The sequence below is a fragment of the Symsagittifera roscoffensis genome, chromosome 7 (genome assembly GCF_963678635.1).
Source record: "Symsagittifera roscoffensis chromosome 7, txSymRosc1.1, whole genome shotgun sequence".
NCBI lineage: Eukaryota > Metazoa > Xenacoelomorpha > Acoela > Convolutidae > Symsagittifera > Symsagittifera roscoffensis.
In genome coordinates this window covers 1,208,357-1,234,353 of record NC_087068.1, presented here as the reverse complement: position 1 = coordinate 1,234,353, position 25,997 = coordinate 1,208,357, and the positions used below count along the sequence as shown (strand labels likewise).

The 25,997-nt window shown below is 35.7% G+C and overlaps 2 protein-coding genes across 9 annotated transcripts in view; one reads left to right on the top strand and one right to left on the bottom strand.

Moving 5' to 3' along the window:
- Positions 1-25,997, bottom strand: part of LOC134851326 (potassium voltage-gated channel subfamily H member 7-like) — a 415,470-nt gene that overhangs the window by 353,424 nt on the left and 36,049 nt on the right. The gene's annotated exons all lie outside the window — the stretch shown is intronic.
- The window catches only part of LOC134850911 (cingulin-like), a 78,985-nt gene that overhangs the window by 52,660 nt on the left and 328 nt on the right, over positions 1-25,997 (top strand). For 5 of the 8 annotated variants that reach the window (XM_063866708.1, XM_063866704.1, XM_063866705.1 and 2 more), the window contains 18 exons: positions 6,506-6,610; positions 6,961-7,080; positions 7,347-7,499; positions 12,670-12,764; positions 13,630-13,668; positions 14,101-14,151; positions 14,484-14,575; positions 14,702-14,809; positions 15,475-15,661; positions 18,944-18,991; positions 19,079-19,133; positions 19,422-19,605; positions 20,065-20,204; positions 22,476-22,624; positions 23,893-23,919; positions 24,092-24,308; positions 25,477-25,557; positions 25,645-25,775. In XM_063866708.1, coding sequence (XP_063722778.1) covers positions 6,506-6,610; positions 6,961-7,080; positions 7,347-7,499; positions 12,670-12,764; positions 13,630-13,668; positions 14,101-14,151; positions 14,484-14,575; positions 14,702-14,809; positions 15,475-15,661; positions 18,944-18,991; positions 19,079-19,133; positions 19,422-19,605; positions 20,065-20,204; positions 22,476-22,624; positions 23,893-23,919; positions 24,092-24,308; positions 25,477-25,557; positions 25,645-25,775 — 1,982 coding nt within the window. The remainder of the gene's footprint in view (positions 1-6,505; positions 6,611-6,960; positions 7,081-7,346; positions 7,500-12,669; positions 12,765-13,629; positions 13,669-14,100; positions 14,152-14,483; positions 14,576-14,701; positions 14,810-15,474; positions 15,662-18,943; positions 18,992-19,078; positions 19,134-19,421; positions 19,606-20,064; positions 20,205-22,475; positions 22,625-23,892; positions 23,920-24,091; positions 24,309-25,476; positions 25,558-25,644; positions 25,776-25,997) is intronic. The other 3 variants (XM_063866707.1, XM_063866706.1, XM_063866709.1) reach the window with 3 other exon arrangements.

Genomic DNA, 25,997 nt, shown 5'->3' with positions numbered 1-25,997 from the left:
TTCTGAGTCTGATGATTCACAGTTTATTTGATTGAGTTGTAACATATCATTTACTGTGTCGTCAATACCTGGAGGGTCTGATGTTGTTTCTGGATTTGATTGTACTTGATTTATATTCCTTTGATGTTTGGGTGTACTACTTCTATGGCGATTATTAGAATTATTATAATGGTTATTATTCCTGTGTGGTGATTGGGAAAAATTTCTATAACGATTATTATAACTTGAATGTCGATTTTGTGAATTATTTCGTGATCTGTTTTGGTAATTATTGTTTGGTCTGTTATAGTTCGATCTATTATATGAGTTATTCCTTGATCGATTGTTTGGGTAATTCTGGTTTCGGTTGTTTGAATAACTTCTATTCCGATTATTGGTGTAGTTTCTATTTCTATTGTATGATGAATTTCGTGATTGATTGTTTGGATAGTAATTATTTCTTGATTGGGAATTAGATCTAGAAACAAATCGTGTTGTATTTGAATTTGAATTGGAGTAGTTATTTCTACTATTTTGTGTATTGTAGTGATTTTGTGACGAATTTTGTGTATTTCTTCGTTCTGGTGATCTTCCTCTATAACTTGAGTTATATGGTGATTGATTTCTTGTATAATTTGTATTGTTCGGGAGTGGTTTTCCTGAACTGTTGTTGTTGTACACAGTTTTGTTCGGTAGATTTTGATCTTTTTTCATGTATTGATAGAATGATTTATTTGGTTCTTTATATTTTTGAGGTTTATTTTGATTGTCTTGCTGTTTTTGTCTACATTCAGAAATACTAGGTCCGTATCGTCGGCAATAATTACACCATTTTTTGAAAGATGGTTTGCCTTTAAAGTTTGGGTGTTTTTCGTAAATATTGAGTATTTCAGTGATTTTTTCAACGAGGTCTGTATCTGATTCCTGTATATTGTTGATACTTGTGGTATTTGTTTCGATTCGGTTAACATATTGTAATTTCAGATTTTCTGTTTCTTCGAGTTTCATTGTGATTTCTGCTTGTTCTAGTTTGTCTACTAGTTTTCGAAAATCTAAATCGGGTTCTCGAATTGAAGAAGGATGGGATGCTCTCTTTTTTATTGCTATTTTTCTTAATTGCGGTGTTAAGGTCATCATTAAGATTTCTGTCATCTTTGTGTTTTTATAGTCGTGTGTATTTAATGAATATGCTTTTCGAACTAGTGTTTCAATGCGTACTGCTAATTGCTTGATGGTTTCATTTGGTAATCTGCGAATTTCATTACATAAAACTCTTTGTTGTTGTTTGTTTCTTTCGGAGTCAAACATTTTTGAAAATTCTTGTGTAAACCTTTTCCAATTTGATTTTATTTCTATAGGCAATACTGAAAACCATTTTTGGGCTGCGCCGTCTAAAGTTGTTTGTATCAACGCTGTGCGTCGATGTATCCAGTTTTGATGTAGTGGCGTATTAATTGGTTCAGGTCCTATATTTAAAATCAAATTTGCTGTTACTGCATTTAAATAGTCTTCTACAGAATATTCAGGGTCTGTTCCTGTGAATACCATTAAAGTTTTTATTGATGTTATTGATGATCCACCCATAAGGTATGGATTCATTGTCATTTGTAATGATTCTGCTGCATTTGGCATTTGAGAAAAATTTGAAAGTTGATTTCTTGTTATTTCGTGTTGTTGAAGATAATATGGGAGTGGTATTTCATTTTGCATTTGTGTCGGTTGATACGAGTGTGTGATCATTGGGTTTTGTTGCTGAATTGGTTGATAATATTGTGTATTAATTGGGTTTTGTTGCTGAATTGGTTGTTGATTTTGTGTATCTATCGGTTGTGGAGAAAAAATTCTATGATTTGTATGTGGTTTCTGTACTCCTTTTCCACGATATTCTTGATTATACGGTGCAAATATATCTGGTTGTAAAAAATCATCATCTGAGGATAAGTAATCCATTTGATAAGATGTTTGTTTTTTATTTTTATTTTGTTGAAAAAATGGATAGTTTTCACTACGATCCTGTGAAGGATGTAAATTTGTTTGAAAGTTTACTGAATTAGTTTGTGCCATTGGGTTATCCCAGTTTCGAGATCTTGTATAATTATTAAAATTTTTTCGTGGGGGATAATTTGATTTTGATGGATGTGTGTAATTATAATTATGTTCTGCAAAATTGTTTCTAGTGAATGTTTTACGTGTTTTTGACGGTATTGTCATGGGTCTGTATGTTTGGTAATCCATGTGTGAATATTTTGGGGCAACCGAAGGTTTAACGGTTGATTGTAAGGTTACTTGTGTTTGTGAAGGGTTTGTATTTCTTGGTGTTGTTAAATTTGGACGTATTGGTGAAATACTTTGTTGTGTAGTTGTTGTGTGTACGATTTCTTCATTTATGAAGTGTGATGGTGTCTGGATATCTTGTTGAGTGAGATTTCTAGTTCCATTGAGGTTTTCATTGTGTATGACTGTGGAGTTTAAACTATTATTTTGCATATCAGGTAAAAATGTATTATAGTTTAATGGTGTTGCATCAATGGTTAATGGTATTACTCTTACATAATCTCTTACATAAGATATCGTACTTATTGCTTGACTTGAGATTGATTGTGGGAAGTTTATGAATGCGGGATGAGACCATTCGGGGTCCCAAACATAGTCTGATTGTTCTATGATGGCAGTATCATCGTTTGAGTTTTGGGGTCTAAAATTTTTTCTTGCTTGTGAAATTAAATCAATATTATGTGTGAAATAATCTATTATGAACCATGCCAAAATTTTTTGTAAGTCGTGTTTTGTATGTTGTGAAACTTCATCTTTCGTGAAATTTTCTTTAATTATATTTAGAAAACTAGAGAGTAGTGTGATTTCATGTCGTACTCTTATATGTTTAGATGTTTCTGTCGGTGAAACATTTGTGATTGGGATTTCGTTTTCTAATATCGAGATATAACTATATATTATTGCAAAAACTTCATTAGTGAATATGGAGTTTGCTCTTTGTGAGTTATGATATTGTATGCTTTTTATATATTCTGAGAATACTTTTGAGAATTCTAAATCAAGGTCGTCTGTTTGAATTACATATTTGCTGTGATTCTGGTTTGGTGAGTTGAATTCTATGGAGTAGATTCCGTATTGTTGTGTAAGGTTACATATATCTTTCAAATAGTGATCGATAATTTGTCTTTTGATTTTTACATCTGGGAACTCTGTTTTACATGGACTGATTCCGGGTTCAAACAAATTTAAGAGTAAATTTTTGCAAAATATATGCTGTCCTCTATCAGTGGTTGCATCTACGATGAAGGGGAAGATATCATCATCATCTGGACTTTCTTCACCTGGGGTGTGTGTTGAGCTCATTTTTTCGTTTGATGACTGTTAATATGTAATTATCAATGTGTCTAATTGGTTGATTCCAATTGTATAAATGTACTGGTTTGTGTTTATATTGCTTTTTTATTCTTCTTTTTCCTCTTTTTGATGAATTTGAAGTTGTTTCTGAGTCGGAATGGGGCAATTGATCGTGAATGGGGCAATTTTTATCTATAGATTCTTTTAATTTATAAAGTTCGTCTAAACTGCTGGTTTCTGATTCTGAAAATGCGTTGCGGTTTTCGGAAAATCTTTTTCGTGTAATTTGTCTTTGTTTGGTTATTATTTTTCTTTTTAGTGTTTGTCGTTTTGTTCTGATATATCCAACTGTTTGTGTGTGTGGTGTGATTACAAGATCGTATTTTTTGTTATCTATTTCACAATTGTGTAAAACGATTGTTTGTTTATTTCCTAGGTTTTTAAATGACATAAGGTTTAGGATGACGGATGCAAAAGGTTGTTAAATGATTTCTACTACTTAGACTGTTAGTCCTTACGATTTTTTGGTTAGCCTAAGCTGGGTCTATTTGTTCAGGGTTGGGGAGAAAAGTATATCGATTCCGAAGAATGATTTTATACTTTCTCGTGGCTAGTATAAGCTAAGGTGTTAACTTACTTAATCTTACTTAAGGGTAGTGATTGTGTTCAGGGTTGGAGAATAGTAAATCGATCCACAAGGTTCAGGTATAATTAGAACGCGAGTAGTTCGTTAGATACTGTTTTAAACTTACTAAGTCTAAGATTTATCCTGGGTCTGGTAAGAGGGGGGATCAAGTGAAGGATGAATAACCGAAGTTCTTCACTGTTTATCCTAATTTGAATGATTAGTTTTGTTCAAAAATTTCTGTTAGTCCTGGGTTTTTAGAAAGGGTTGGGTAGTGAATCGACGTTTGAGGTCGTTAGACACTAGCTAAGTGGGTGGGGGAGAACAAAATTGTTCTTTTTGATCCAAGGAGAGGCCTTGATGATCAAGTTTTAAATTTAATTAAATAGAAAATGATTTAAGATCCAAGGATGAGCCTTGATGATCTGATTTTAAATTTAAGTGAATTTAAGTTTAAAATGATTTAAATTTGTGTAGAGAAAAGATTTAGTGTTTTTATGATATTAGTGAGCTTATGAATGCTGTTATGTTTAGGTGATGAAGCTGGAACAACAGGATGATTTATAATTACTAACCATTTATTGTCATGCTACTAATTTTTATTTTGATTTTTCAATAAATATTTTTCAAACATGTTTTGTATATTACTGCAGAATTTAGGGAAACGATCTGAGATCTCCTTATCAATCGTTATTGTATATTAATAATTTGGTTTAGCGCCTGAAATGATTTTGAAGATTGACTTCAAGATTTTATGTTTGCACATGAAAATCTAAATTCATTGCTAGTAGTATTCTAAATACAAAAGTTTGTGTTGGCTTTTGCCGAACTATCATATAACTATATGGTAAGTTTCTACTTTGTCGTATGTCGTCTCTGGTTCGAGGTCTTCTTGCAATTCCGGGTAGTTCTCTTATCGTTCGGAATATTGGCTTTGATCTATTTAGTCGTAGAGACATTTCGATTAAATTATCGTCGTGTAACATTTTAAAAAATGTTTTGTCTAAATTCTAATCTATTTTTGGTTAATTCTAAGCTATTAAGGTCTTGTTCGAGACTTATGGTCGCACCAGATGAGTTAGGACCGAAGTGTATAACTCATAGAGTAATTTCGGATAGGGTACACCGTCTGCTCGTCACGCTATCTTATTTTCGGCCGGATAGATTCGTGCAACTTCTTAGTCTAATACCAATCCTAATCTTACTCTTATACTATCTAGTCTCAGGTTGTTTAACTAGTCTCTGCTAGGCTCAATAGATCTAGGGTATACTGGTTTATTGCGGTTGCTGAAGTCTTCTTGGAGAGTCAACTAATTTCTAAGTTAAATTCAAATCTCTCTGGTGCTGAAATTACAAGTAATTTCAGCACTTACAAATAAGTGGGTTGTTAGTTAGATGGATCATGATTGGTTAATATTAAATACTTTACAGTGGTAAAATATCTAATTTATCCAATCATAAAATGTAGTTTAGATCAGGTTCCATTTGGATGAGAAGTTGTTGGTATGTTGACTACAGAAATGGCTTGCGATTAGTATCTGCTATGACTACAGTCCCCTACCTACATTTTTTCAAAAACTTTGTCAACAAATATCTAATTTCCGATCCCAAATTCTGGCCAGAAAATCTTTGCAAAATGTATAAATAAAACTTTGATGTTCTAAAAATTCTTTAATTCTAATCCAATTTGTGGTCAGAAGTTTTCTCCATCTCGCGATGTGAGAAGTAACTATGGCGTAGGATGGATTTTTTATACTCGAGTCTAAGTAACTCAAATAACACTCGTAGGGGTGAAGTGGGCTGTCATCATGTTGCAGTCTTTCAGTCGAGATCCGAATTGCAAAAACATTGGTCTTGCACACTAGGTCAACTGTTTCAGGCTAATATCTTATGGCTCCAATATTAATCTGATTTTAAAAGTATTTTTGACGTAAATTACTTCAATCTATGTTTTTGAATTCTCGAAGATGATATATTTAAGTCCTCTGAAGACTCAAGAAAACAAGAAAAAATATGATTTCAATTCTCAACATTTTTTTTCATATTTTTTAAGCATGAAACTATTGTCGTAACATTATGTACTACGTTATCGGCAGTTGGCTTACATTTTATTTTCTGAGATTTAAATTTTAAAAAAGACGGTGGACAATGAAAGTCTGTGATCATCAAAAATTAAAGAATAGCGCTTGCAATTCAAACAGGTGAAAGTATGTTAAAATCACAAATCTGTCAAAACACAAGTTCTTTTCAAAAACATAATGGTTTTTAACTCAAACGCATTAAGTATTTGAAGCAAAAAAAAAACATTAAATAAGTCGCTTCGTGCAACATAAGTCAAATTTGTTTCCATTTATTCATTTTAAAACTATTTTTGTTTTATTTTTTAATAATTTCAAAAGAAATGTTAAATTATGAACGTCATAACAGTACAGCAGTGTATTGGCTCATTTTTTCTATCGATCGTTTGTTCTGATTAAAGTGACCTTAACTGTGACCTCAACTGACTTGGGATGAGTTGAGGTGACTTGACCCCCTGTCCTTTGCTTCTCTTAGGCCATTACCCACATCACTCAGCTGGAGGAGAAGGTGGAGTCGAATAAGGAGTTGGAGAAGCAGCTGTCGGAGAAGTTCTACCAGATGGAGAAACAGTGGAATGCAGTCAGTCTATTTGACCACTTTCAAAGACATTTAATAAACACAAACAAACATACAATCAAGTGTCATTCCTAGGTACCGAGGATTGACATTTGTTTTTATCAAGATCAGATCTTTGAACATTATATTCACAAACCGTTCGCGAGGCGGGGGGGGGGGGGATGGATGGGCTAGTTTTGGCTAGGTTTCTTGCGTCACAAGCAAATTTTTCAAAAAGGCCGAAAAAACGCCCCCCGCCCTCTTTCTAAATCTACTACTGAGCTCTATTTTATACAGAAAACAGGTGATTTTTGGACGGCCCTGTTAGTGTTGTTAGTGGTGATTGTGGTGACTGTGTGGTGTTTGCTTGGCAGGAGCGGCAGCTGCTGATGGAGCAGGCGGAGAGGAGCGAGAGTGGGCGCAAGGAGGCGGAGGCAGAGGCTGAACAGACACTCCACCAGCTAGAGACATTCCTGCACGACATGGAGAAGCTGGTAGGCACAGCACATACATAATATATGCATCAAGTGTCATTACAACATCCAAATAGGTCCTCACAGGTCTTTCCTAGAAAGTATAGAACAAACTTCAAGCTGCAACTATGCAAAAAGTATATGTGAACACAGTTGCACTCTCAGTCATAACAATGGCTGCAAGAGTGTTAGGTTAACTGTTCTTCTGCAGTGAGTAAATGCGTTGCTACTGTCTTGTCTTTCAGTGCAAACTGAATTATTGAACCCTTATTGCTTCCTTGTTGCAGCACAAGATGCGGGACTACACTCGACTGGAGGCGAGACACTTCCGCAAGTTGGATGAGGACATGCAGGACCAGTACATGAAAACCCTCTCCCCCTATGCACAGGAGGCACTCAGACAGCAGTTGAACGAGGGACCCGGAGACGCCAACTTCGCCGTCAGTTCACTTCATCGCTTTCATCGAGTTCATTTAATTCATCCATAACAATTCTCATTTTAAGTGTAAATTAACGTAGCAACAGGGTGGTGTTGATCAATTTTTGATGTGTTTGTTCCGATTTTTGAAGAAAGTCACAAAATGTTTGTGCTCGGGGTGGTTTTTTTCTCCAGACAATTTTCGTTTTTTTAACTAGCATTTTTCGATGGAATTTTTTTTATCATTCGGAAGGTACTAATATCTTGGGCTCAAATTCAAATTTCACCTATGATCATTTTTCGTACATTTATGGGGGCTTAAAGTTTGTCAATTTGGCCAATTTGGGACAGTTAACGCGCGATATATTTCATGCCCAAAAAACGCGTAAGCGGAGATTTAATCAGTAATAGAAATAGCTCCAAATTGAAATGAGGCAAGCTCTTTGGTCTGTTTAATACTTTTTTATGCGAAATATATATTTTTGTACTTAAGATAGCGTATGGGTGGATGAATTTCAAAAAAATAATAAAAATTTTTCTAAATGTTTTCTTTTTTTTTGGTCTTCGATATCGTCCAAATTTCTAGTTTTTCAATATTTTCTTTTCCCAAAAACTGTTTGAGACAAATTTAAGGGCAGTCAGATCCTTCGAGGCTTAGCCCTGATATACGAGCAGTCTTGTTATTCGGTCTTGCGAAGAAATTGAATTAATTACGCTTGGTGTGATTTTTTATTCAGTCAATATTTGCCGGTCGAAATAATGGTTTTTAACGAAATTATTTTTTCGCATCGTTGAAAATATTCACTCTCTGGAGTCATACATGAAAAGACATTTTACCTTTGATCATTTTTAACATAGTTTTGGGAGTTTGAAAATTGCCAATTTGGCCATGCTCTAGACTAATTGATGCGCACTTTGAACATTTTCTCTTATTTTTCTGAAAGCGTAACGCGAATTTTTTATGCGTGGCAAATTATCCCAATTCAAAACTGTTTCAAATTGAACTGAGGCTAGCTGGTCGCGCGAATGATTTTATAAGACGTAATTTTTCACACATGATCTTTGATACTGTCCAAATTACATAGTTTTTCAATATTTTCTTTTCCCAAAAAACTATTCGATATGAATTAGGGGCAGTCAAAACTTCCAGGGCTTTGCCCTGACATACAAACAGTCTTTTACGAACGAAATAAGATTGCAAAATAGAATGCAACAAATGCTCCCCAATGACAAAAATACTTCAATTGGCGTGAAGAAAAGGTTTCAAAACGGATTTAAATTTTTAGTTTTCCCAGCGGAATAAAATTGTATTTTGATAAGGTTTTCCCAAATCAATTTTTTGGGTCTCCTTGGGTTGTTGACATTTTTCTGACTTATCTCATCTGTTTTGCATTTTGAAAAGGGCTTTGTAACAGGCGGTAACTTAAACAAGGACACAATTCGTAAAAATAGCTTCAGTGCGATTTCTCATTCATTGCGAAACACTTCTCGTTTCAAATGTAAGCGCAACTAGGAATAGATAGGGCTGGTTTAATTTTTTTTGAGATCAATTTTACAAAAATTTTGACAGCGTGCAGGGTGTGATCCAAAATGGGTGGGTTGCCAATCGAGTGTGCTTCCACTAGGCCAAATAAGGTTGAACAATTTTCGATTAATAGGTAATAGTTTCAAAACACAAGTTTTTTATGCGTGGCAAAATAATTCACACTCATAACTGTATTCAAATTGAACTGAGTTAATTGTTAGTTTTTGGAGTTTTTTGTCGGCAATTTGGGAATCAAAAACTTCCAAAAACAATCTGCAGAAAAAAATTTCTTAAATATTTTTTTTTCGTTTTTCTTGTCATTTTTCTACAAAAACTGTTTTTCAATAGTCTTTTAGTTCTACTTTTAGTTCAAATTTTTTTTCACATCACGCAAAAAAACGACATTTTTTGAAAAAAAAAAGAATTGTATATTTTAAGACTACGGTAACTGGCTATCTTTGTTAGTAGTTGTGGCTTGTTGCGAAGTATCGCTCTATTTTTGACTTACAGTGAGTCGAAGTTTTATATAATCCGAAAAAAATCTGATTTAATTCAATTCTACTGGCAAACTCCGCTCGTTTTTTACGGATAATTTTAAGAGAAAAGTCTGTTTAATCTGCTCAATTTTTTACTGGAACAGAAATTGCATAACATTACGCTTTATTGCATTTTTTCAGTAGAAGAACGTCTGAACAAAGGGATATTTAAATACGGACCATGGATGTTCTGGATGTTTCTCTTTTCGAACATGTTCGTGTTTCTCTCTTCAGATGATTTTTTCGGTTTCATGCCAATTATCCCTTACCTTTTTATCCCCTGCGAAAATAACCCAGTCAAAAATAAGCCAGAAGTTAGAATAGCTCAGAACGAAGTAGCCTACGAAAATCATCAAAGAAATTAAAATCAAGTTGCCGAAATTGACCAAACTGAACCAAGCAATGCTAACTTTTGAAAAGCGCCTGAAAACAAATTCAGCTCAAAGCGTGAAAATTTCAACGCACGTTTTAAATCAATCAATCTTTTGAACTATCAAAGCATAAAAATATGACTTCTTAAGCTCACTTGGCATTATGGTTAAAACATATGACTCTTGGTCAAAAGATCAAACGATCGATTCATGGTGGATCAAAAGTTTTATTTCGAAATCGATAAAAATTGTCCCCAAAACCAATAAATTGCCTCTGTACTGGGAACCGGTAAGGGTGGGCGGGGTGAGGGAAAATTCAAAATTATTGTTCTTTTAGCCTCCATCACCTCCCGAAAAACGGTACTTCTACGATGGCTATAAAGCCAAAAACTTCAAGATTTTATAAAATCAATTAAAAACGCTTCAAAATGCCAACAGTTTGAGAAAATTATGCCGACAATTTGACAAAATGAAAATTAGGAGAGTTTCAAATGAGCTGGAGCTTCAACATAAATTACTATATCTGAATTTTTGTAGGAATTAATTATCATTTGGACTTTTTCATTGAGTTCTTGGTACTTTTTACGGGTTTGATTGGTGGTACCGCTGATTGCTTTCAGAATATTGAACTTTTGGTTGTAAGAATTGAGCTGAATTTTTTCTAAAAACGTATGAATCGAGGGTTTGTTGCCCTGGAAAAGCGACTTGACGCCGTTGTGCCAGCCTTCAACTGCATTGGTAGTTCGAATTAGACCTGCCGCCGCGTTGTCGTAAAGATTCCATAAAGCTGTGGGGAAAAAGGATCACGCCGTTGCCGACCAATTGGTTCTCCTTTTTCATAAATTTTCTGGAAAAATAACGCGAGCTTGTCAATTTTCTCGAGGACTTCAGGCAGTTTGGCAAATTTCGTCTAAGACGAGAATAAACGCAGATTCGACATCAGAGAGGACCGAAGCTTAAAGCTGGGATAATTTCAAGGTTAAGGCTAGCTTAGCATTGTACTCATAGGTTTTTTCTCAGACCTATCTCTAAAAGCTTCCGATGGAAGCTTTGGCATAAATAAAAACAGCACCCTTTGATTTCAGTTTTTTTAGGGGACGAAAATGCATTCAAGGCAGCTTGTTCGAAGTCAATGAGACCTTTTTTTTTGTGTACGAAGTCTCCAATGGGGCTAATCAGGGCTTCAAGAAACCTGTTGTAAGTGGTCTCTTTTTTGTTGCTAAGCAAAACGAAAACGCAGGCTGGATAAAAGCCACCAATCTGGATATGTACTGTGTACAATTGACAAAAGTTGGGACGGACATATCTTAAAGGTTCCATCACAAAGCCAAACTTTGCTATGAACTCGAAAAGCATTTAAAATTTCCATGTCCCCGAGAATATGGAATCATTCACTGTATTCTTTTCCGCTATCATGCAGACAAAAAGGTAATTTTTTGTCGGGCATGTCGAAGTTATGGTCGGTCGACGAAATCACGTTGAGTGGTATTTACGTTTTGTTCCCATTGAGGGTTCTTGTTAGGGCTGCACATGAAGGAAGTGAAACCTGAATTGCCTTATATCGTTCACAGTCTTGAGGTTAGCTGCTATGAACTGGTTGTTTACAGGATTGACTTGCGATTTTGCTGTTTCTTTCATTTGACTAACTAGCTGCCTGGCTTCTACGCAAGTGGTGATAAACTCATGGCTGTGCTCCTAATTGAACGAAGTTTTATGAGTCATTAGGCAATTATGTGAAAGCACAACGCCAGTGAGTGGTAAATTTGGTGTCTCGCTTCCTAGTGAACTTGTGTCAATCCAAGATAAGCAACACTTTGCCTTTTTGAGTGTTATCGTAGATAAAATCTGCCATTTTGGTGTTCAATGTATTGGTGCTATGTGTGTAATGATATATCTTTGCGTTGTGCTTCATTGTCGAAACTTTCTCAATTATGACTCCAATAAAAGATTGAAAAAGAAAACTTAATCCCTAGAAAAGAGTCTTTTACCATTAGCAGTATCTCTATATGGCGTTTTGAAATAACTGAGGCAGTTGAATTGAATCTTTGTTTAATTGCGATGTAGAGATATGCACCAATTGTTGATAATCTATCTCATAAATTAATTTTTATACCTTTATGGGATATTTTAATTGACGTGGGCTATATTGATGGACCAATTGTTGATAATCTATCTCATAAATTATTTTTTATACCTTTATGGGATATTTTAATTGACGTGGGCTATATTGTCACCATTGGGCTATATTGGTATTGTGATCGGATACTTTCGTATGGGATACTTCGTCCTGTCACCGATTTTTTCACTTCAGATGAATTGGATACTTTGTTCGAAAATCTGTGAAAAAAGCGGGAGAAACAAAAACTCTGCGCATCTTACAGTTGATTTTGAGCGAAACTGTAAATCGGGTCCATTAATTTTTTGAAAATAATGGAAAGCTTTGTTGGTTCCATGGACGAAATAGAGCGGATATTTGCATCGGCTAAATTTATTGTGGATTGAGCACAAAAGCGGAAAATGGGAAAACATGTGCTAGTCCCCCGTATGATTGGAATTTATTAATCCGTGGATTGAACCAAAAAAAATTAGAAAAATCTGCATCTTGCTCGGATTAAACATTTTTTTCCCCACGTTCTCCTTTTTTCACAAATTTCAACCCTCCCTATGGATGCTTTTGAATTGCGAGCGAAAACTCTGCCCGGGAATAGTTAAATGGAAGTTTCAACCTGATGTTCATTTGTGTTGTGTTGTGTTGTGCAGATGCAGACGGAGGAGGTGATCAATGAGGCCAAGAGGGGCATCAATGGACTGAGGGCAGGCAGTCGCAGGAGTCAGAGGTCCGCAGAGGCACAGATGTGAGTTACCCAATTCACTACTCTTTATTAACTATACATAGTTACTAAAGTAACAATCCACGTCCATTTTCGCCCGTCTAAAAGTTGGACTTCATCCAATAAAATTCCGAGAAGAGTCCCAGAAAAAGATACTCTTTTCTGAATGATTCAAAAACACGGAGCTATTATTTCTCAATCAATACCTGGATGGGTGGATCTAAGATTTTCTCGAGGGGGGGGGGGGCAGATATTCAAAAATAATTTTTAGGTCGACCAAATTGATTTTTTTTCTTCGATGAAAGAAAAGAAAAACAATGAAAGTAAAGAAAAATCAAAAATTTTCAGACCTTTTCAATGTTATATCCCAGGAAGGCGTTAAAATAGACTTAAAAAACCCATATACTACTAGGGTAAAATTAAATTTTTAAGACCTAAATATAATAGGAAAATAAGCGTATTTTCCTATTATAAGCCTGCTCGCTCGCTTTATGCGCTCCACATTAGACTAAAAATCAAACGACACTGGAGATATTTTTGAAATTTTTAAATATCCATCGAATCGCGACTGAAAGATATGATATATCAGTAGAGCCATTTCGATACATTATTTGTGGTACTGATTTTTTTCCTGAAAAACAATAAAACTAAAAAACAAAAAACTGGAAAACAAAAATTAAACCACAGTCGAAGACAAGTCAATCCCTACTTTCAGTGGTCGAAACAAAAGTATAAAAAGATAAGCTGGAGCAAAAATAACCAGAGCCGTGGAGACAGCTCCAGTTAATCAAAAAACGCCCCAACCTCCCACCCCCCTAAAAACATATAGATAAATTTACCAGTTAATGCACATGAGAAACTATTTGGGTAAATAGATGTTATATTGTAGAATGATGAAGTCGGTTCGAAACATGCGACGCTACCATTCGTAAGTGCTCGTGCGCAGATACAACTTCATCATCAAGTGTCATTAGCTTAGACTTGTCTTAGTTTTATTCCTTTTACTTTTTGTTCTTTTTATTGTTCTGTAATCAATCGGTTTAGTCGCCCGGGAGTAGCTTCAGAAGTTGAAAATAATAGTCATACACTATACAAAGGTACGGCAAGAATGACAGCATATAATATTTTGATAGAAGTATTATATCAACAAATAGAACTGAACTTCCTCAGTTATAGAATAATCTGGGAAAACATGTATGCAAATTGTATGACTCGGCTGGCTTTTTCTGTCAACCGGGTCGCCATTCAAGTTTAAAGTCAGGCCTCAATTCGACTGAGTTTAAATTTTGGTTTGATTGCTCCAACAGAATCCTAGTAAGCTTTTTGTTTAAATTAATGCAGTATTTATTGATGATTGCAGAAGCATGACCCCCTTCACTGTAGACTCCTTCTTCGATCTGTCCGAGATCGAGTGAGTAAGAAAGACAGCCACACTAACTGTCTCCACACTTGTGCAAAATGATCTCCCGGCTGCCATAAATTGATTTCAACTGGCGTTTAAAACTGAACTTTAGCGAAACTGTCTCTTCTCATTATGTGTATATGTTTAGTAATCTTAGTTCTCTCAGGTGGTAGCTGCAGTAATGACACAAAGTTTGAATGTCGTAACTTCTTGTTTCGTTTATATATGTCAACAAATTGAGAATACTTTTAGGTAAAATGTTCTCCTCTTTCGAAGTTTGTGGACTGCATTGCATCTAAACTGGGTTCAAGGTCAAATGAAGTGTTTTTCTGTTTTTTTAGGAAAGCAGATCCGATGCTGAGTGAATACCTGCGTGCTTATGACTTCGTTCACGAGTTCAAATCTACAGTGGCCTTCCTCTTCAAAAATAAAGGTAACAAAGATCAAATTAATTATCTTTGCTGTTGCTTGATAGTTAAAGAGAGATTCCAGCGTGATCCCAGAGCGTCTTCAAGTGATTGAAAATGCTAGTGAAAGTGTTTCGTTTGTTTGTTTGCAGCTGTCGACTCGGTGGTGACAATTCTGGACGAGATAGAATTCATCTCGTTCGACCAGGATGAGAATTGTTTCCAGCAGATATCCGAAATGCAACAGCAACTCATTATTCGTAAGCACGTTTCCAACTCCAACTCTCACTCCCCTCCTAATCCCTCCAGTCTTCTAGTCTGTCAAAAACTATTGTAATTTCGGTTCATTTGTTTTGTTTCTGTTTTTACTTTGTTGAAATAACTGTAAAAATATATTGGTTTTTGACATTAAACTGAGCAGTTTCATATTTACTCAGACACAGACTGGAAGTAGTTTACTTCATTCAGGTTCATCGATTCAAAAGAGTATATTCAACATCTTGTCATTAACGATGAAGTTTTGCATGTTAAGGGAAACTCTAAAATCACGCGTCAAAGTTGACCAAATTTATTTGAAAAATGTTTACTTACTTTTTTAAGCAAAACGAAAACTGCAAAAATTTCAGAAGTGAAAGGCTGAATAACGTTGCCTATAAAAAATGTTCTTCCCAAGCAGTTGAGTGAAAACGGCTAGCTCAAAGTACGCCCTCACCCTCAGTGGTTTCTTGAGAATAAAGCCTTCTTTTTTCCCAGCCTGCAGACAAAAAACTAGAATGCAGCTCATAATCAGGGGTCCACAAACTGTTCTTATTTTGATTTTTCCCCTCGCTGAAAGGTCTTTATCTACAATAGTCTATAAGACCTCATATAAAAGAAACTTCCGTCAGCAAATTGTTGAAGATGAAAAAACATTCTTCATCTTCAGTGTTGGGCGAGATTCTGGGAGTGCTGCTCCGGATCCTGTTCCAGAACAAATTGGACCACAGGACTCTGCAGTACTTCCAGAAGCAGTTGCCAGACCTCGTGCCTAGATCTCTCTACGCTCACATGGACGACTCAGTGCTGTCGGGAGGAGCAGAGTTGAAACGACTGCAGGACGAAGTAGCTGCACTGTAAGTCACTTTATTCACACAGCCTTCAAAAGAAATCGTCACAAATTAATTGTTTTCACAATGAAACATATTTTTTTTATTAACAAATGTAATTAATTTTAGGGCAAAAGTGCTATTCAAAATCCACGAACTAAAAGAGAATACTTTTAGCAAAGACAGTGGCATTTTTAATGTCTATATTTCTTTGTTCAATCTTCTATTTCAAACAATACTTTTCTTGCTCAGCGGGCAGATAAGTTTCACAGAACAAAGTTAACTAAAATTTCTTGGTGCTTCTAAATATGGGGCAGAGCAACGGTACTCCGCGCAGAGCAAAATGTTCGTATGGTAATAAATTTCTAGTGGATGATTGGTTTATCAGCTGTCTTAACTTCAATAAAAGTCTAGAAATATATGTCAAACAAAGGGACTAAATTTTTTTGGCAGATCAATTTCTCAGGACAAAAATTAAGAATTAAGTATTTTGGTAGACTAACGCAATAAAACTGACGCAGAATTGATTGACAAACCTCAAAAAGCTATTAATCTCCGGGTTGAGTCTCACTAATTAAGTCAATAATCCCATGGTTTGTCATAACTATCAATTTCGAAAACAGGAAAAGTCGGGATAATCATATAAATTCATGGTTAACACTAATTCACACCCGCAATATCAATCATGCAGAATGTAATTGTAGCGGATCAAGCCGTCGCTACTTCCCTTTGCCGCGTTTGAAAATAGTACTCAGATTATGACTTGTTTTTAGTCTGCTAAAAGATCGCTCTGCTAGAAAACTTAGCCCCATCAATCAATATGGCAATTTGATCAACTAGATCACAATTATTGTTCCGACTTTCGATACGAAAGTAACGGAATATTTGTGCTCGGGGTGGGTTTTTTTTTTCTTCAGACAAATTTCGACTTTTTACCTAGCCATTTTGACGAAATTTTTTTATACAATTCAAAAGCCATTGTTGTCCTGAGCTTAAATTTGAAAAGATTGTTTACCTGTGATCACTTTTCGTAAAGTTATGTGGGTTTAAAGATTGCCCTTTTGGCCAATTTGGGACAATTAACGCGCGATATAATTCGCGCTACTAACGCGTAAGCGGAGATTTAATCCAGCTTAGAAATCGTTCCAAATTGGTTAAAAGAAGCTTATTTGTCATAAATGATCTGTTACAAGGAGCGAAATTTATCCTTTTGTACTTAATATGGCGTGTGGGGGGATGATTTTCATTAAAAAATTTCAAATTTCAGAAAAAAAGTTTTAATTTTATTTTATTACCTTTAATTTTTTTATGGGTTATTACTGCTCCATAAACATTAAAAGGCAGTCGGAACATTCAGGGCTTCGCCCTGATACGAGCTGTCTTGTTTTCTTTAGAAAACCTTTAATTAAAATTGAACAACAAAAAATATTTAATAATTCAGAGTAGTTGATGTTAATTGCGCTAAATTGTTGTCAAGGTGCTAATACGTTTTTTTTTCTTTTACGCCTACTGATTAAAAGCAAAACAAGGCAGTGTTTTTGGGGGGCTAGAAAATTAGACGACAAGCAAATTAGACGTCTCCAAGAAAAAGGAATTAAGACGTTAAATTGTTTTTGCCAAACTAGGATTGTGGACGAAAAGCAAAGGGCTAATGAAACATATTGCTTGAAACAAACTTTTACATATTCAAAAGGCGTTTATAACCCCTTTGCCTTTGAAAATGTTTTTTTTATAAATGATTCATAAAACGTTATTCCAAATATAATAAAACATTTTTGAAGTGCTCAAATTATATAATTGATATATATTAATACAATTAATAAAATTGATATAAATGCGACACTTGAAAAACTGATTCATGGTTAAAAGAGCTCGAACGAAAGTTAATTGTAGTTAGTAAACCAATTTCACACACCTTAAAAGTACAATTACGTCTAAAATCCCATAATGTAGTTTTGCATCTAAATTCAGTTTTTTTTGCTCATGTCTAATTTGTTTTTCGTCTAACTTCCTAGGCCCCGTGCAGTGCTCTTTTTCCAGCCGTAATTCGACTTTTTGAATAGCCATTTTTGATAGATGTTTTTTAATCAAATGAACATTAACAACTCCGTGAGCTCAATTTTGAAAAATATAAATTATCTATGATATTTTTCGTAAAATTAAAATTGTTTTTGCGACTATTTGTACTTCTGTAATGCAAAATGTGATAACTAACTCTATTTAAATGATTCTAATTATAGTTGAGAGTTATTCATTCGTTGAACGGAAATAAAGAAACAAAGAAAAAAGGCTCAGTTTCAATCTTTACTAAAAGTTTATGAAAAACGAAAATATTAGGAAATTCTTGCCTTGCCTTTTAATAAACTTTTTTGAAGATGATTGTAGAATCCAGACATTTAAAAACTTATCCAATTTTCTTACAATATAGAACAAAAGTAAAGATAGATATCAACCAGTTATCTGCCACAAATATCAACCAAATTTATCACCGTAAAAATAGCTGAAAGTAAAAAAAAAATTTAAATTTTAATTGATGTTTAAACTTTTTTGATATTTTTTTGATACTTTAAGCTTGTTTTGTTTACCAAAGTGCATCAACCATGTAGCCAATGAAACCACTAATATTCAGGGATGGATAAAGGGGAGGCGGAAGATCCCCTTCCCCCCTCAGAAATTCGACGCCCACGCCAACCAAAGAGTCATTTAAGGGTATAGTGTTTTTGAGCTCCATTTTTGGACGACAACCCTAAAATTTTTTTTGGAACCCTCAATAATTTGGCGTAAAGTTTTTCAACATAGGGTTGCTTTGTGAGCGCTCGCAAAATAGTTTTTGTTGTACAAAAAAGGTATTATCACCCTTTTCAATATGGGTTATAAATTTCGATGTTGTGAAATGATCAACAGCTTATTGTAGAAACCAAGTATTTTTCTGCTCAATTATACGTTCTTTGCTTAATTTGGCTGGGGGTAGTTGAATAAAGAAAAAAATTAGAAAAATCAATCAGAAAAATTCATAATTCAGACTCGAAGTTTTCTCGACTATATTTTGGAATCTAAATCACGACTGAAACGTATTTTACAGAGTATCACAAGTGACACTTTACGTGCTTCCTAAGTTTGTGTGAAAAAAAACTACCCTACGCCATAGTTGCTTCCAGTCACTTCGCGACATATTCGAACGAAATAGCGAAGAATAATAGAACAATTAATTTGAAAAACTCTGTTTGTATACAATATTCAAACTTGTTGCAGAACTATCGCAGAAGTATTGACACAAAAGTGTGGATGATGTTTGGAATATTGTTTCAGGAAGTCAGACTTCGAGTCCCAGAGGCGGGAGTTGGAGGATAAAATAGGGTGAGCTAGACAGTCATTTCTCAAACTTATGAAATTTTGAACCATCACTAATCTGAATGAGTCAATTGTGACTATCTTCTGCTTCAGAAAACTGGAGAGTGATTACGGAGCCAATAAAGAACAGCTGCGCCAACTCATGATTGTTAGTACTATTTTCTATATTTTACTACTATATAATTTTTCAGTTGTTCAAGTTACTAGTCGCTCATTGTATTTTTTGTATGAAAGATTCTTAGTACATTTTCAGAGTACTCTTCGAGTAAAATTTTTATTTCAAATGTTCCCATTGATTGAAATAATGCATAAGCTTTTCATATGAAAATTATCTATGGAAACTATTAAGCAAGAATGGAGAAATTTGGGTGGTTTTCCTAAAAAGCTACCCAAAAATTGTGATAATCTTAATACTAAGACATTGTTGAATTTGTAGCGTCTGGAAGAGAGCGAGAACAAACTGGCGGAGTTCGAGGCCCAGAGGAGTGCGATTCTGTTCACAAGAATGGATGCTGAGAGGAACTACCGCAACCTGAAGAAGGCCATCCAGTACGACAAGATAGACACGGACACCTTCGAGAAGGCCACACACCTCATCGACAAGTACACTTCACTCCCAGGTAATCAAAATACATATGCTCCTTCCTGGCGGGGGGAGGGGGGGAATAAAAACAGCTGCTTGAAGTCCAAACAGGGCACAGGAGGTGACGCGCATTGAGTAATTTTGATTAACTGATATGTCTCATATATCTTTCTTTTATATAGAAGACAGTTTTTTTTTCAAACAATTTTGGCAATCTGTTGTTTGTGGAACTTAGTCGTTTTCGGCATTATATTCCAAAGGAAAATTAGATAGATCTGCTCTAGGGAATCTAAATGAAATCAGAAATCTAATTATTCGCAAAGTTTTGCAAAAGATAAAATCTTATTGTCTAGATTTGCTGTGTTATCTTCAGCTTTAATGATGTAGTTTGGTCTAAGAAACTGAATTGGGAAAACTGGAAACTGAATTGGGAACTGAGTTTATTTTGAAGGATGTGCTGTATGTTATGTGTATTAGTGATGATTGTTCTAACTAGGCCAGCGTCTGATGACGATGGTGAAGAGGTACAGTGCACACTGTTCCATGCGACTGCTGGAGGAGAACATCAGACGCATGACTGGCAACAGGGGGGCTCACATACAACTCATTCACAACTTCGAACAGTTCCAGCACAAAGTGAGTTATTCTTTGTCTCCTCTTCTACTAGCTGTAGGTCACGCGCGAAATATCTTTTGTGTCCTTCTGTCGTGTAATTTACGGGATTGTTTCTCTAATTTCGTTCTCTTTCTCTCTCAACAAAACCGCAAATTGGTCCCTTGGCTAGTGAATTCAGCGGGGCGACCGAGATTCACTACTATCCACAATCCCGAAGAGGTTAAGCTGGTGACAATTATACTGTACGGTACTAAGTTGCTTGCCCCTTCTTTCACTGCTCTTGTGGCTGTATCGCTCGTACTCACGCACCATCGCTCGAACTTCCAATAGTAATTAAATTCAGATAAATTTAAACCCAAATATAGAAGGCTCTAAGTGACCAGAATACAATCGAACTAACTTTGAGAACCAACTGTTTCGACTCTCACTATCTACTGCCTCTGCAATAATTGTTCTCTGCAATAATTTAGTTTGAGTTAGTTTGAGGCTAAGTTGTGCAAATATCAATTTCAACTTCACCTCTTAATCAAGTTATGTTTATTCAACCATTCTCCAAATTATTTGTTTAAATGTTCCGTTGACGTTCCGGAGGAGGGGATGACTTTTTTCATGGGTCATTAAACCATTTCAAGCATCTAAAATTTCCATCTCTGCTCCAATCGCATCCCAACCTTCTAGTAACGTCGGGTAACGTAGTTTGGTATTACAGGTCAAATTAAGCGAAAAAATTGAAGTAAGTAAGTATCCCATCCATTCATGTTGTTTAGGGGACGAAATTCTAATACCGCACATCTATTACTGGCATTTTTTTCTCGAACTAATTTTCTTCAATGCAGTTTCATTTCGGTGTTAATTTTGGTCGAAAAGCCTAAAATTCGTTTAAAGGTCACCCGGGGATAAATACCACGTTTCATCCATATCCCATTAATAGTTGCCAAGTTATACAGTTTTAGAGGTCCGTTATCGTTTTCCCATGGGAGGGCTAATAACAACACAAGGGGCCGTCGGAGGGCTTCGGGTCACTTGGAGTTTTTTTCTGGGGGTGAATTTTTAATGTCGATTACTGCCGTAAAATCAAAATGCCCTCCCTCATTAGTTTGCGTAGATTGCCCACTTGTAGTCTAAGGGGTATTTTACCCAAGTGCAAGTAACTTCGGGTCACACCGTCAGATTCGGTTGAAGTCAGACGACATATCTAGCTGTTATCTATCATATCCCAAAGTATTGGCTTACTGCGTTCAGTGGGGCTCAAGAAAAAATTTCGCAAGTCCGGGATGGGACTATTTACTTGGGGAATATGCCAGCCCTGTATCTCTGGAAGTTTTAATATCCCGGTATAGTAAGGTTGCATGTTTTTCTTAATTGAGCCATAAAGATGATCGTCATTAAAATTTGTTAGCCCCCAATTTATAGCCCAAATGTGCTGAAGGGCCCCCAATTTTTGTATAGCCTATCTTAATACATGTGGCAACAGGTGGATTAATGGATCGACATCGTATGCGTGGTCTATGGGCGCTAGGAAATTGATCCGCCTCGGAATTTCCGGATTCTGCACCATTGTTCACCTTCGGGTACAAAAAATGTGTTATCCCTAATCTTAATACAGTGCAACTTTTGAGATCACCGGGGAAATGGTCATCTCCTAGTAAATTGAATTCGTGCAAATGCACTACGAGGACTATAAACGTCATTGGAGAAGGCAAAGCTGTTGTTACTCGTATATCAAGACTTAAATGTCGGTTTTTTGGAAAGTATCGATAATGACGTTAAAACTTGAACTATCTCTTAACTTTGATTGTCCTGATTCGTTCAGCTTAGTATAATAATCACTCAACTGGGCCATTACACTATTGTAGCGTACAATTCTAAGCCTCTATAAGCGCAAGGTGATGCTGTGCACGGCGACTTTGCAATTGATCGAATTTACAGTAGAAATACTAATTCGATATGTCGGGAGAGTAGCTCCAATGTAAGTCAAGGTCAAGATTCATGAAAAACAAAGCTGATTTTATACAAGAGGTTAAATGATTATTCATTTCCAGTTGTGAGCCAAATTAGCAATTTAAGCTCCATAATTAAGACATGCAATAAAAATGCAACTGGAGTTTTTAAAAATTTCTAATCATATTAGATAAAATTGTAATGCAAACTAAAAGTGTTAAGCCTCCCTGCTGTTCTTTTCTCTAGCATGACTTTGCGGTCTTACAGGAATTAAAAAAGGGTAGAGAATTGACATGTGTTCAAATTGTGGGGTGTATGTTTTAAACATGTTGATTGTGTTTTTGTCTGCAGCGTGACTCGCAGTGGCGTGCGGTGAGTGCGGGCTTGGCTGCTCAGAGACAGGAGGCGGCGGAGAAGTTGACCAAGGACTTGGAGCAGATAGAGCAGCAGAGCAGTGGCTCCATATTCCTCATCAAACCCATGTTCTCATACAAAGCCAAGTCAGTACCGTTCCTTATTCACAGGCAGTCAGGCAGAATACACACTCAAAAAAGAACACTTTACTCGTAATAAACCGAGGATCTAATATGAAGTGTGGTAGATTATCAAAACAAACAAGACTGCTCGTATCAGGGCAAAGCCCTGAATGTTCCGACTGCCTTTTAAGGTTTATGGAGCAGCAGTAATAACATAAAAAAATTGAATGAAATAAAATAAAATGAAATTTTTTTTCTAAAATTTGAAATTTTTTATGGAAATCATGCCCCCACACGCCATATAGAGTACAAAAAGAGAGATTTCGTTCCTTGTAACAAATCAATTATGGCAAATAAGCTTCGTTCAACCAATTTGGAACGATTTATAAGACGGATTAAATCTCCTCTTACGCGTTAATAGCGCGAATCATATCGCGCATTAATTGTCCCAAATTGCTCAAAATGGCCAAAATGGCAATATTTAAACCCTCATAACTCTACGAAAAATGATCACAGGTGAAATATCTTTTCAAATTTAAGCTCAGGACAACAATACTTTTTGAATGGTATTAAAAAATTCCGTCAAAAATGGCTAGTTAAAAAGTCGAAATTTGTCTGAAGAAAAAAAACCCACCCCGAGCACAAATATTCCGTTACTTTCGTATCGAAAGTCGGAACAAAAATATATACTAAACTAAATAAAAAATAGCAGCAGAATAAAATACCAAGTCAGGGGGCAAACTCATATGTTTGAAAATTTTGATGCAAAATTTTGACATAGAAAAGGATTTTAAAAATATATATGCACTTTTTTCTGTGCATCTGAGAGCGGAAAAAGTTTTTTTTTGCCCTAAAAACGCTGTTTCAAACTTTTTCTGGTAACTAAACAACTTTTAAGAAAGTAATTATATAAAACTTCAGTTTTCATCTTCTATGTGCAAAAACAAACAAATTTGAACGTTTTGCATTAGAGTTTTCTGACAGTCATCTTGCTTTGATTCGGAACTTTGAAAAGTTGTTTGACTAAGTGATTTTACCCACGCATGAATGAGTTTGGCAGGACTTTTCATCACAAACTTCAGTTTGGGGTTCTTCTCTGAAATTTTTGGCTGTTTGTCGGGACAAATTAGGGCAAAATTATATTTTTACTGAAGTTTCGTTACTTAATAATGAGCAAAACTATTTTTTCCCCATTTCCTACTACGCAGTTCTGTTGCCACATCAACTATATCGGATCGACAAAATTGTTTTTTGAAAAACTAACTGAGCTTTATTTGCTGAACTAATTTCAGACTGCCTTGGATAAATATTTTCCCAGAGTAAGTGGATCTTGTAGTCTGTCTCAATGCATGATCGTGTAATAAATTATCAGCTAGTTCATGCATGAGAATCATACTTTCTAAAATTTAGTCCATTTTTCATCGTGTTTGCTTCTAATTATTTCGTTAATTTTCATTTCCAACTGCTTTTCTCATCGAATAAATTGTTTAGGCTCCGCAAGAAGACAGATGGGTCAGGAAAATACCTGACAGAGATGGAACTAACTGACGTATCAGAAAGTAAGCCCCCACCCCAACCCCCAACCACACATCAACCCCACAAGAAACGTCTTGCTGCGCTACCCCCCAAAGTGCTAGACCCCCAGTTTGTGCCAGAACCTCCGATGGGCACGGACAGACCTTTTCTTCCGATGACAAACATATACGAAGTAAGTGAACGAAGAAACTTTGAAATATGATTTTACTAATTTTATTCCTCTGAAAGGGAACTAAGTGTCGACTTCGCTATTTGGGCACCTGAAACCTGTTCAAAACGAGTAACTTTTATTTCCAATTTAATTCTTGATAATTATCACTGTAAAATATTCAGAACTAACCAATCATGATCCATAACTAAAACTTATGATAATTTGTAAAGCTAAAACTAATTAGTTTCAGTCAGAGAAGAAATAACTTAACTTAGAAAGCAGTTGCTCTTTCTCTCCTCTAACTTCGCAACAATACCAGTATATATTAGATCTATTGAGACTAGGAAATATAAGAGTAAGATTAGGATCGGTATTAGACTCAAAAGGTTAACGAATCTATCCGGCCGAAAATTAGACAGCGTGACGAACAGACGGGGTACCTTATCCGAAATTACTCTATGAGAAGGCCACCGCGGACCTAAACTCACAACCAACAAAGATGTTTTGAAAATTTTTGTATCATTCGGACGTAATTAACCTCCGGCTTAGACCTCTGGCTGGTCGACTAAGACAAATTTCATACTAAATTTCTGTGCTTCAATCCAGATGATCGAAAACAGTAGCATTTTATGCAATCAAGTTTTTAAAGTCTAATTTTTACTTTTAAAGCTGAATAATACGCCACAGTTGCACCGATTTTACCGAAAAAATTAACTGTCATAGCAGCGGCGGATCTAAGATTTTTTCGAGGGGGGGGGGGGGGGGGGATTTTCACAAAAGTCGACATTTAGTCGACATTTTTTTAAGGTCGTCCACCAATTTGTTTTCTGAGCTCTACTAAATCACTATAAAGACCCTGTTTTGCCGAAATTTTCTGCGCCGCAGGCAAATTTTTGAAAAAAGGCGTTTTTAGGCACTTTTTGTAAAATTTTGACCAAAAAATCGCGGTTTTTTTCGGCGCGTGTTTCCCCCCTCAACTTTAGTTATATTTTGGCGACGAAAGAGCCCGTAAAAAAGATTTAGGGTCCATCAGCCAAAAATGGATCTCAAAATAGTACAAAGGGGATCCTTTGGGTCTGCAGGGGGTTGAATCCCTGAGAGAGGGCGTCAGCCCCCAGCCCCCTTCCCCCCTAAATCCGCTGGTGTGTCATAGTATCAAGTTCTGGACTGAAACTTGAAATGTTTTTAGACAGAGTCTGGGTACGTGAACAATGAAATGACAGGTGCTGGTTTGATGGCCGTCGACTACACACAAGTACCCACTTGGAAGGTAAGTTTCTTCTAAACGCACGGCTTATCTTTAATTCGGCTTAGAAAACTGGTATGTTTGGTTTTAAATGACTGTTTTTTTAATTAGAAGATGGACTCAGTGGCCGAAAACGTGATTGAGGACAACATGCTGCTGTCATCGCCTCACCATGCCTGGAACACACCAAAAATGCTTGAACTGGACATCAATAGATTCATGATGGACCACAACAGTATCATGTGAGGCACTTTTCCATCCTCTCTTAGTCCATTTCCGTATTGTACTATTACTTTTTATTCCTATTTCAGCGATTCAACTAATAACCTCCAAGTTACAATATTATAACATACAATCAAACACAGAGCATAAAGCAAAAATGCCGATGCAATTTATATTTTTTGTAGCAAACATCAGATCAGAAGGTTTCGAGATGTGGCGCTCTGTAAGAGTTTACAATTAGA